We start from the raw sequence: 13,572 nt of genomic DNA on the forward strand, positions 1-13,572 counted from the left end.
GAGGATGTGATTTTCCAGCTCTTTCTCTCTGAACATTTGGATTATCATCACAACATGATGGTGCAGCTCACGCCTCATTTCAGGGCTTCTCTAGCATTTCTAATGCCATTATTGTGTGTTTGAGAGGGACACACACACACATCATGATAGATGAACAGCTCTGTTAATGCACTGAACCAGTGCTTTGCCTCATTGGATTTCTAAGTGGAACTGATTTATGATGAGAGATGATCAGAGTAGATCTGGACAAGATGCTTCAGGGTTTCGTGGTTCTGGAGCACCACTGACATTTTAAGGATTCATTTCCCATGGCTCCTTTAGCCTGTCAACCTTCAACAGCTTACAAGCTGCAAATGTTTGTGAAAGGAATTATAAGAAAACAAACACTTCCTGTCACTAACTTATAATCACGCTCCCACTTCCCCTCTCAACCCCAAAACATTTCCTCTTTCTATAGATTGCTCTTTTTTTCTCCCTCTGCCTTTCTGCCTTGTCTAATCTCTTTAATTACATCTGTTTTCCTGGGCCGCCGAGGCCTCTTTTGTCCTCCCGGTCAGGGGGCTTTTGTGGGGGCAGAATCAAGCCCTGCATCCCCTCTTTGGATGCTTTGTGGAGCTGTGCCTCTCTTCCTGAGAGGGAGAGGATGAGAAGGGGATTAGAGGATCTTTATCTCATTAGAGACACAGTGAGCCGGCAGGGTCCGGCTTTAACGCCTTCATCTGCACCGCGGAGGCCAGAGAGCGGACCGCACCCGCTGACAAACCCAAACCAGGCGTACGGGAAGCACAGAACATACATGGATGTGAAACAATACAATACAATACAAAGATACAATGAAATAGAAATAATACAAAGTTAATTTGTATTTGAGATCTCTAAAGTAAAAACCTACTGAGATACTTTGAAGCAAAAACCAAAGCATATGTAAAAAAATAAATATTATGATTAAATTATTATATATTTCAATAAAGTTATTATTGTATATATATATTCAAATAAAAATACACATTTATATGAATGCTTATATACAAATATCTATCTATCTATCTATCTATCTATCTATCTATCTACTCATCAATGCTTAATATTAAATATTATATGAAGTACTTGTCAAAAGTTTGGAAACACTTATTTTAAAATGTTTTTAATTAAGTCTCTTATGCATTTATTTGATCAAAAATACAGTAAAATATTAAAATGATAAAATATCATTACAATATGAAAATACTATTTTCTATTTGACTATTCTAAAATGGAATTTATTTGTGTGATACAAAGCTGAATTTTCAGCATCATTACTCCAGTCTTCAGTGAAATCATTCTAATATGCTGAATATGAATATATTTTACTGTATATAGCCAACTGATACTGTGTAATACAAAATATATAATACAAATGTAACATTTTATTTTAAGGCATCCTTGTTACATGTACTTATTATAGTATTAGCACAAAAATATGCATAATTACATGCAATAATCCTAAACCTAACCCTATGTAAGTACATGTTTTTAATTAATATTATTCAGTACTTAAATGTATAATTACACTATAACAAGGACACCTTAAAATAAAGTGTACCCAATATAAATCCTATAAGATTACAAAGTTACATACTGTGGCTGTATTTTCTTTCTCCTTGAACCCATGTAATTTGGTACATCTCACAATAAATATAACTCACAATATCTCACAATAGGTAGAAATCAAAAAGAGAACGTTATATTAAGAAGCTTTTTATTGAAAAGAGACACATACAGTATAAGACTCTGCATCAGGTATAATTTTTCAACACAGTACTGTACAGCTGACACAAACTCAATATAATAACAATAATAATTAGAAATACAACACCAATTATTCGAATCAGAATGATAGTTGTGATGCCAATGGACTGAATAAAGGAACAAATGCAAAACCCAAGTAGTGTGCGAGAGCTCCTCCCCTTTCAGATTAGCATATTCATAAATAATTAAACGGGTCTCTTGGGTTTGAACGTAACATGGAGACTATCATTGAAATGAGGTAACAAACAAACAAAAACAAGGTAAAAACACTTCGTTTTTTTCAATTTGTACATCTATTTACACAAAGCGACGACTGGCGAATGGAAACGCAAATAAAACTGAGGATATTTTCAAGCATTTTGGAACGTACTGATAAAGCCCCCTTTAAGTCTGCATTATTTGCTTGCAAGGGGTAACGTGATGCTTTGGTTGTTGTTACGGTATTGGTTGGATTTTTGTTTATTTTGCTCATTCATGCTTTCTTTATTCAGTTACAGATGAACAGATGATCCAAAAAGAAGTTTTACCCAAGGAGAAGAATTACAAAAGAAGCAGATGGGAGGACAGACAAAAAAAGAAATGTTCACAAGTTGATAAAAAGTATTTTTTCATATTAAAATGGCAGACTCTTTAGCGTCACCTGTCAGGGTACAGTCATTTTTATGAAGACGAAGACATTTACACAAGGAAGAGAACATTTACATCCATTCATGCAAAAAGATCAAAAACAACTGCTTTTCCACAGAAAGGATTCAGAGTGGATTATATTATGGGTTCTTCACAACAAGTGATCTGTGTTCTGTAGTGCATTTAGTCATAAATAATGGTTATTGTGGTAAAGCCTCTAAAGGCCTGCTACGTTATATATACACACAAGGCGAAAACTGCACCCTTACGAGCTGAAAATCAACATACCTCTCTCTTAGTTTCTATTCTCACGTCCTTCACTAAAGCTTTTCGACTCTCACCGCTCTCGCCCTTTGAAAGCTCAGAAAAACTAGTTAAGATTCTCTACACAGTCCCAAATGTCTATCAACTAGCTTAACGACTTTCCAGATCGTTTTTATTGCGGAATATACATTTGACAACACAGATCTTCTCCCATCTTCAACCCTAAGACAAGTACCTTCACATTTTTACTACCTAGTGAAGATTAAAATCAATGGGAGCTGAGATTAAATGATCAAAGCCCATCAAATCGTATTATGGAATAAGTCGATATCAAAGCCTTCATGGGATCTCCTGTAATGATAAATACGCCCTGAGACAGAGTCTTACATTGGCTTTACATCTCTCAATAACAACGACAGCTCCAAATGCTGTGGTGACGCGGTGAAAACTACTCATGTGCCAACCTGGCTGAATTTTGACTTCGTATTGCTTTAATACTCCTTGACACATGATAAAGGAAGAAGACAAAGGCATGGAGGAAAACTAAGCTATGAAGAACGATTCAGAGAAAGGGAGCAGAAAGAGTGAAGTCGACTCAAACAGGCACACTTGCAACTTCAGACTGCACTGAAACAAGAAGGGGTGAGGTAAAAATATATAATAACGCCTTTTGTCAGGGGGAGAGTTTTCTTAATTTTGCTTTTATATATAGTACACTACTTGGAAAAAAAACAGAATGAGAGCGAGAGAAGGAAGAAGAGTATGTACAGATCAGGACTGAGAGCCCTTCTCTTCTTTGAGATACATGAGGTTCAGTCCTGTGTTTTCCTGATATTCTGTGGAGATTTGAATGATGAACACGAGGTCAGACTGAGCTTCAGCCCTGCACTTCTAAATTCTGGATTCTGGGTTATTTCACTTCTGAAATGTCTGCTTACTTCACTGTGAGCTCAAGTAAAGAGTGAGTTGATGGATGGGCGACATACAAGGCTAGATTAATTTATTTAAAGATAGAAAATCTGCTGAATAAAAGCTGGTGAAAATAAAAACGCAATTCCCTTTTACTTCTGAGAAACGTGAATCTTAAAATACTTGTTTTTAAGAATCTTCCATTGGTCCAGTAATGAGCACTTAGACAAACGCTACTCAACAATATTAAAACAAAAACAGTTTAAAAAACCATGTCAGATTCAAACTTAGGGCTCAATATTTGGGTGTTTTCCAAAAATTGTCATTACATCCTTTCACATTCCTTTAAAAAAAGACATAATGGGCATAGAACAGATGCAAAAAAAAAAAAAAAAGTCTGAGAGAATGAGATCAGACTGAAAAATCAGTGTCAAAGTGGTGAGATGGAAGTCCAGAAACACATGGTGACCAAGTGAAGTTCTCTGGTTCTCTTCTCATTTTGAAGATCCAGCGTAAAAGTATCCCATGCTGCCCCATCATTTCCTGTCTTGCTTTGTCATTTATTAGAGACATGGAACACTGATGTAACACCTGCTCATCAGTTACCAAACCCACACTCTATTCTCCCATCATGCACCTGGCACAGTCAGAAAACCAAAGTCCTGGATTGTTTTATTTTTTGTTCCACAATACAGCAAGACATTGGATGTGGGACACTCTCCCAAAAACAAAAAAAGTTGGATGACACATGATTGGCCAAGCCCTTGCCCATGACAACTTTTTCAACCAGTGGGATTGTAAAGTCAGGCAAACACAGTAGCTCTGCTCATGCTTCTTCATCAGTGTCAGGGTCTTTCCCTTGAGTCTAGTATAGTCTCATGATTCTGATGTAGTGGTGCAGCTGTACATATGAAGGTGTGTGTAGGGAGGGAGGAGTGCTGACCAGAATACATGTTTATGTGTATGTGAGTGTTCTTCTCATATAACTGCACTGTTCATGCTGCTGCAGCTGTTATTGCGGTTATTGTTCCTGCGTGACAGGTTTGGGGTGGCCATGAGTGGGTAACGCTCGTCTGGACAGCCGTACTGTAGGAGGACGTCCATACACTCCTGACTGTTAGCCTGCCGTGCGTATGCCAGTGCTGTATTGCCGTGAGCATCCCGTGCCATTATGTCAACGCCGTACTACAGAAAGAGGGAGAAAAAATTTTAGCAAGTGAACATACTATTATTATGATCCTAAGAACAGAAAATGACAATTAAATAATGAAAATGAGAGTGAAAGTCTGACAAGCCATGAGATGTCAACTGCCATATGCCTCTGCATATGCGTCATTAAAATTTTTATTGTTTATTAACATTTTAATAAGGTCCCCTATCTTAACACTTTGAGCAAAGAGTTATTAAACAATGGGGTAGCTAAAAACTAGATTTGAACAAACCGAACAGAGAGAAAGGCTTAACAGTAAAAAACAGGATCTATAGATTGGGTGTTGGGGAAAGTTACTTTTAAAAGGAATGTGTTACAATAATGAGTTAATCCCTAATAAAGTAACTAATTGCATTACTTAGTTACTTTTGATGGAAAGTAATGCATTACGTTACTTTTTCTCATTTTTGTTTTGTGTGCTTGTATTTCTTGTATGTTTTGAATGTTATAATTTTTTTGGTATGTGTAAGCGCTTTTTCACACCAAAAGCCTCAGGCTGAAAGAAATGTAAATTCAATTATTAATGTATTTAATTATTGCAGGTTTGCGTAGTATTCTGTGTTTGAATTTGAAGTTTTTATTGATTTTCAGGAATACTAAATCTGTTTTTGTGCAAGTGAGGTAAGTAAATGCATCTTCATATTTAGTCTAGAACTATAGTAACTATTGTATTTACACATTTCACACAACGCCTCTGCACTTACTGCAGATTTTTCTCAATGTAGGAACAGGAGAGCTGTTACTCAATACATTATTGTAATGCGTTACCCCCAACGCTGAATAGATATAGAAAGTGAAAGTGACATACAGCCAAGTACGGTGATCCATACTCAGAATTCATGCTCTGCATTTAACCCATCCAATGTGCACACACAGTAGTGAACACACACACCGTGAACACACACCCGGAGCAGTGGGCAGCCATTTATACTGCAGCGCCTGGGGAACAGTTGGGAGTTTGGTGCCTTGCTCAAGAGCACCTCAGTCGTGGTACTGCCGGCATATATATATATATATATATATATATATATATATATATATACTTTTTTTTTATATATATATATAAAAAATCAATCTACATCAATCTGATACAATATCAGAAAATGATTATTTCTGCCCTTTCAAAAACCCTTATAAGGTATTTATCATTCCATATTTACATTAATGTAATGAAATTTGTAAAATACTTGATTAGAATCATACAGCACAATTATTTGGAATTGTAGTAAATGTACAAAACAAAACACTTCATGAACTTTGCACAAATGTTTTCGCTGATGACCTTTGTTGACCTTAATGCCATCAGAAATGTTAATGTAGCTAACAGTCGTGTCTGTTCCATTTTTTATTATTGCTGAAATAAGAGAGCTGAACTTGCTTGCTAGTCTGCCGACAGACCAGATGAAATGTGTTCAGCATACTGAATTGACAGATAATCAAACTTACCATTCAACTGAGCCCCTTTGAGCTTTTTTAGGTTGCACTTTTGTGGTGAAAAGGTCTTTACTCAAAACCCACACCCTGGCCATTATTTGTTGTGTGTTAAAAAAAAAGGAAAAAGTGTAGCACTTACCCATATGAGCAGTTGCATGATCACAACATTCCCTTTGCGGCAGGCCAGGTGTAGGGCTGTCCGGCCATCACCTTCCCCACAGGTTTCATTGACCTCATCTCTGGAGCCATGGGCCAGCAGTATGACCACGAAGCGCAAGTCTTCCTCCACCGTGGCCCGCAGTAACTGCTGTCCCAAAGTCAGCTCTGTGCACATCAGCGATGCCAAAAACAACTTCTGCTCATATTTGGCTCTGATCCAGCGCTCACGTTCCTCTCTGAAAGCACACACACACAGGAACCAGATTTAGGCTCAGGATTGAATTAATGCTGGGCTGTCAACACATGGTTCACACCGGTGGCATGTTTTGATCTCGCTCTCATTCCAACTGACATTTAAAATTTGATGGGATTCTTGTACAGCTTTTAGATTTTGTTCCCAGTCCTGTGCCAAACATCTCTATTACACACAGCAGCATCTAGACATTAATACACTACAAAAAAATATTATACTGAGCAGAACAGAAACAATATAACCACAGGAGAAATTCTGAATGGTTGCTGTCTGTGTGTGTAAATTTATGTCTCACTTCATGGACTTTACAATACACTCACATCAAAGATCTTTTTGTTCCTCGCTTGCTTAAGGGTAGGGTTGAGCAATATGGTAAAAAATGATCATGACAAAATTTTTCATATCAGTCGATATCAATAATTATTATGATAAGTCTTTGATAAGTCATGATATCTCTTTCAAATGTAATTTACTCTTTATGGTCAGAATAGGACAAACACGTCACGTTCTTGAATTCTTTACATTTTTGCTGTCATTTTTCCTTAACAAAACAAATATCTTAATAGAAAAAGGTATTTCTTATTTTTCTGCATTTTCTAATGAGTGAAAAATAATGAAACAGGTTTATGTTGCCTGACTTTGATGACGCCTATGTTTAGCACAGTTTGCAGTACAGGCTGCAATAATAATATATATATATATATTTTTGGACAATTGACAGTAACTTGAATTGACAATAGTAGTAGCTTGAATTAGGATGCGGATGTAAATTTAATACAATGGCAATTTGTATATTGAAAAGCCTTCTGACTGCATCGTTGCACACAGCACTGTTTCATCTGGCTTTAAACTAGTTTAAATCACAGAGTCATTTGGAATAGAAACGGTCCAGTTTTGGCGTGATAGTTTTGTTCCACTTTTGTCACATCAACATTTATCAAATTTTTGTTATAAGTTTATCATGAAAAATTATATTGTAATAATTAGCATTATCATTTTAACGCTCAGACCTACTTAAGGGTAAAAGAAAAATGAAATCCCTGAGAAGCGTAATATTTTTAGTAAACATCCTGATGCCACCCATTCTACTCAGGGTGGTGATTAGATGAATATGTAAATAAGCAATTTGTGCTTTTGGCTCAATAACAAAACATATGTATAAGTAAATATATACAAAAATGTCAGCAGTGAGAAAACAGCAGTTAAGAAAGCATCTGATCATTGCGAAGTGGATATGTTGAACCAGCTCTGCAATTCAAGACTTCAGTTTAGTCACATTATGTTTATTTACATAGCACTTATTATAAAAGAATGCTTTTAATGCAATTTACAGTATTAAACATGAAGAAACAGTGTTAGTGTGGCTTTCAATTAAAACTACAACTTAAGTTTTCACTATAAAACAGCTCTCTAGTGTGTTCATATTTTTACTTGCGTGTGTTTTGCATATTATCACCAAATTTGTAGACAGAACTTGTCGAGAGTTTCTCTTTTAAATTCCCAAAATGAACTCCAAACTAATAATTTGGCCTGATTTTGTTTGCGATGTCACACCAGTTTGATTCTGCTTGTAAATCCGGGCCTTAAGAATGAACAGATTCAGCAAAAAACACACAGAGGAAGCAAGCAACACACTGAAGTGGCTGAATGAAGTAGCATAAAAGTGTAAGAACGCAAGTGTGTGTTTGATAGGGTAACCGCAATCATTTACAGCATCCCCTCCTCAAACTGTGCTATGATAGCACTTAATCTCTGTTAATCCCCGCAGAGTAAACAGCCTTTCTCAGACAACTCAGGATTAGTTCAGCTTCAGCTCCTATCTGAGGGGCAGAGGGAGTTCTGATACCCCCAAGGAGGGGAAGGGAGTTGGGCAGAGGATATTGAGCTGTTCCCTAAAACACAGCTACCCCTCAGGGAGAGACATCCTACTGTCACACTTTCTCCTCAAAAGAAGCATCTGGACAGGAAAAAAGATAGACAAAAATATTTAACTTAAACACCAATGAAATCGATTCCATTTTCAGATTTTGATGAACAGACCTTGCATTAGACATTTAATTTGATATAAATTAAAACTAGCTGTGATTGAGAAGTATAGTCTAGGACTTGGATGTTTGCTTGTGGATGTTTCATCATCTGAATGATCAACACAATTGTAGGAAAAGATGCACAAATGTACGATGAACTGTACTTCTATACCTCACAACAGTTTTACATTTCTCTCAAATATAATGAACAGTAGACATGGAGACTGGTTGCACAAATTTGTTAAAAAAAAATTGTGTGCTAGTGATAGACCATTTGTTTAAACTGTCCAATATTTAATATTTTACAATAATAAATATTGTGTAAATAAAGCATAGGGGTTAAAAGTTTTCATGTAAATTCAGTGTAAATTTTGTAAGTTTTAGTTTTTAGTAGTTTTTAGTATTTTTTAGTTTTTAGTATTTTTTGTATATATATATTTTTTCTTTTTCATGAGCATTATATTGTCCAATGGCCTTTAAAAAAAAATAGAGGGCAACTACTAGGGCAGTGGTTGTCAACCAGGGGGTCTGAAATCTTTCAGGGAGGCCCCAAAATGTCTTACAATTATTTCAAATTATCAAAATGATTTCAATATAGTTATATTAACAATCTTATTTAAAATGCCAAAAAAGAGACAAACTACAAATGATGTACAACATAACTGACATTATTATTATTATCAATATAGAAAGCATTAAAATTATTAACAGAAGTACCAGAGATGTATATCAGCTCTCAAATATAGTCTTGGGCACAGACGATCTTGGAATCAAGAAGGTTGAAAAACATTTCAATAGTGTGTAAATCTGATCTATTATTGTAAATGCATTAAAAACTACTTTAAATAAACAAAAAATGTAATAATAAAAAAGATTGCAAATATCATGCTTAAAGTGATAATAAATTCCCCAATTTATTTAATTCCAAGTTGATATTGTCTATCCACTGCTCAATGCCACAGCCATGATGGGCTTTGAAAGATGAACTCCACTGTGTCTCAAAGGGTTAAACTGACACCCTGATTACAAACTAGCCATGTATGGATGTCAGGGGCCAGAGTGCAGAGGAGATAACATTTTATCAGAGAGGCAAATGGATAAAAATAGGTAATCAATAGCCCAGGGGATCGATGGTTTAGTGACATCCTTCTTAATCAAAGCAGCAAAACCATGCTGACGGACCTGAACCCCCCACAGCACACTCAAAGATTTTCTGTCTAAGGTCACAGCTAGCCTCACACCTCACAGTCACAAGTGCGCACACACACACACAAACATGGCACACATGGGAAAGAGGCAAGTAGCAATCACCTGTTGATGTTAAACTAAAGTCAGGCATTTGACTATAAGCATAATGTCTTGTTCACTTAGCTTTACTTTGACACTGAAGACGACAGGAAGGGGAGGTCCAAGCGATTAGTAAATCGACCAATAACAGTTCACTTTCTTATGAGACTAGTCCTGCTATTTTTTCAGCACACGGTGTCACAAGATCTTTCAGAAATCAAATATGCTGGATTGGTGCTCAATTATTAATTAATAATAATAATTATTAATTGTTTTTCTTCTTATTAACGTTGAAAACCGTTTTTGCAGAATTTTTTTATTTTTTTTTTGTGAAAAATGTAATACATTTTTTTCAGGTTTCTTTGATTAAAAAAAAAAAAGATCAAAAGAAAAGGATTTATTTGAAACGCAAATCTTAACATAAATGTCTGTATTGTCACTTTTAATCAATTTAATGCATCCTTGCTAAATAAAGTTCTTTTTTTTCCCTTTATTTTTCCTTTTCTTACCCCAAACCTTTGAATGGTATTTTGTCATGGTTTCCACAAAAATAATAAAATATTTTACTGTACATTAATGGAATGATTGTCATTTAAAAAAAAAAAAATTCTGTACACGGTTTTAAACTGTAATAACATTATACACTATTACTGTTCCTTCTGTATTTCTAAACAACTAAATGCAGCCTTGGTAAGCATGAGAAAACTCTAAGAAAAAAATAATTATCCCAAACTTTGGACCTGTAGTGTATATCAAAGTTGAGAATGATGTCAAACATGGGAAATGCAATGAAATGCAATTCATCCAGACCAATTATATAGCACTAAAAAAAAAAACAGACAATATCAAGAAACTTAAACAGAACTTGCAGGATTGATCATTTGATTCACAGTAGGACCAGTAGAAAAAACGCAGGAGGGAAGAAAGAGCAGGAAGGAGAGACGGTGAAGAGATGAGTCCGGAGGAGGAGAGAAAAGCCACAGCTTCTGTGGGAAAGTTGAAGAATTTTATTAACTGTGTGTGTTTTGAGAGGGGGGTCTAGCAGCACGGAATGTTCCGGGTGCTACTGGTCAGCCCAGGGTGAGTGAGAGGGCTGGCACGAGGGCCACGGACCACAGCCCCCACACAAAGCATCCTGGGAGCCATGGAGGAGGGAAGGGAAAACAGAGAGGAAGAGGCTCGGCAGGGTCTCCCCACTGCCCCTCTGCCTCTCTGTGTCTAGAGGAAATGTGGAGCACTTCACTGCCCTCTGAAACGCATGCCTTCCCCATTTAGCAGCGTTGCTAAGGGCCAAGCCCGGCTGGCTAATGGAAAAAACAAAACAAATTTTTTTTTGCAGATAACCTCTTGAAATGTCAGTTAACTACATAAACAGTGCTAAAAAAATGTTATATATAAAAAGAAATGAGGGGTTGTTTTGGGTTAGATTTTAATTACTGTTCAATCTACAAACCTTGAGGAAGACAACAGCAGTTACTGTTTGATTGTCTCTCTAAATGTGCACGAACACACTTGTACACACACATAAATGGAGTGTAAATGGACAACAAAAGGCAACAAAAATGGTTCAGAAGTCATGGTGACAAGTGTAAAGGGAGAGGATGGGCGGCGCAATTGAACCTCTCAGAAAAGACACACACACACACACACACACACACACACACACACACACACACACACACCACACACACACACACACACACACACACACACACACACACACACACAGTGAAAATAGGTCACCTGCTGCCTCCTATTCTTGTCTTAAAGCCCACCCTAAAAACTTTAATTCACACACATAAAAAACCTGTACAAAAATAACTACCTTGTCTTTGTATGTCAAATTCACAAATAAAGTCAGACAACAGTACTGTATGATGACAAGATAATCACATACAAATGTGAAAAAAAGAGCAAATGATACCCAGGGGTCAGATCGGGAGCTGCTTACCACCTGGTGTCAGTAGGAAAGGGTAATCAGGGCATGGACACACACACACACACACACACAAAATCATTATTACCTCATCTGAAACTTGGGGAACTTGTCCTTATATAGGATGGCTAATTGAATTAATTAGCAACTCTGTTCCATGACCGTGTATCACTGTGTGTGTGTGCGTAGGCATACTGGGGAGAAAATGCTGCTAGCAGACTGCAGGTTTCAGCAGGAGTTTAATTAAAAATTAATGGCCATGCACATTAGATCCAAAATGGTTACCTGCAATAAGATAACAAGTCTGAATCTAATGTAAAGTTCTGTGTGCAGAAAAATGACTGACAACTACAGTTTCTTAGTCAACAATAAATAAGTCTATGATAAAAAAACTCTAAAATTAGTTTAAAATACATGTGCAAAATACTCTTTGTATTCATACCATATGGCTTAAAAAAAAAAAAAAACTACATTTAAACAATTTCATCTTAATTACTCAAAAAAAATATAATGCAGTGGGATCATTAAACCAAAAGCAATAACATATTTTCTTTCCACCTTCAATACGTGCAGGTGTAAGTGTGTGTATATATATATATATATATATATATATCATGAATTATTTATTTATGGTGGTAGTACCATATCCCATTTTACCAAAAACGAAGAAACTTCAAAAAAGGTCAAATTATCTGATATTTAAAAATACTACAAACTACTCAAGAATACCTTCCTTTTAATAGCTTTCATCCTTTTTCTTTATTATGATATTTGGACAGCAAGTCCTTCATTCAAATTTTGACACTATGACCACCTGAGGGGAAGGCGGGGGATGAGACAGTAGCTTCATCGCTGCTGGAATGCAACAGGCCGGGTCACAGGGGAATTATCGGGAGTCTACATCAATCCCTTGTCAGGATGGTTTCCTGTTTGTGAGTGTGTATGCACTTTGTGTTCTCCCTGGACGATCACTTTGTGGGCTTGTGTTTACCCACTTGCCAGAGCTTCCTGTCCAGCTCAAAGCCAGCGGCTGTTTACCCAACACTGACAGGCACCGCTAATGCAGCCGCCCGTGACAGGACAGCCCTCCAGCTGCCACTGGTCCCAGAGGTCCCCCACCCCAAACACACACACACCTCTGAACTTCTGTGAGAGTTCAGAGAGACCACATATCGGATGCTAACTACCTTGTGTGAGTGAGATCACCAAATTCAGGTTGTACTGAGTCAAACAAAAGAAAGAGAAATTCATAGAGAGGAGATCGACGCTGATGCTCTTTTCTTTCAGGCTAATTATACCACTAATTCAGCTCATTAGTGCCCTACTGACTCACAGGTAATGAACTCTGACAGGCTAAATCTGTCAAACAGACAGCGGTGCACATTTACCTGCGCATGCGCAGACGCAGACATGCATGCTCACTCATCGCAGTGTGTTAACCCTTACTTAAAGACACATGCCTACCTTAAATCTTTATTTATTATGTCTCAAATACATCTCCTGTGACCAATCAGTGATCAGATTTTGTTCCATTACTATCACATGGCATTGTGTCACTGCATGTTGAAGTCTGCCATGATAAAATATGTTCTAAAATGAGTGTATAAAGGTTGTTCTGAAGTTTTCAATATGTCGGTTGTTCTGATAGTTTCTTAACATAGATGGCAAAGTTTAAACA

The 13,572-nt window shown here is 36.7% G+C and overlaps 1 protein-coding gene across 7 annotated transcripts in view; it reads right to left on the bottom strand.

Annotated features, from left to right (window-relative positions):
* Positions 1 to 1,721: 1,721 nt before the first annotated feature.
* The window catches only part of LOC109105236 (arf-GAP with GTPase, ANK repeat and PH domain-containing protein 1-like), a 174,114-nt gene continuing 162,263 nt past the window's right edge, over positions 1,722 to 13,572 (bottom strand). For all 7 annotated transcript variants that reach the window (XM_042725657.1, XM_042725658.1, XM_042725656.1 and 4 more), the window contains 2 exons: positions 6,372 to 6,627; positions 1,722 to 4,773 (listed from right to left, as the gene is read on the bottom strand). In XM_042725657.1, the coding sequence (XP_042581591.1) occupies positions 4,567 to 4,773; positions 6,372 to 6,627 (463 nt within the window). In that variant the 3' untranslated portion in view covers positions 1,722 to 4,566. The remainder of the gene's footprint in view (positions 4,774 to 6,371; positions 6,628 to 13,572) is intronic.

Source organism: Cyprinus carpio, chromosome B6 (assembly GCF_018340385.1).
Source record: "Cyprinus carpio isolate SPL01 chromosome B6, ASM1834038v1, whole genome shotgun sequence".
Taxonomy (NCBI): Eukaryota; Metazoa; Chordata; class Actinopteri; order Cypriniformes; family Cyprinidae; genus Cyprinus; species Cyprinus carpio.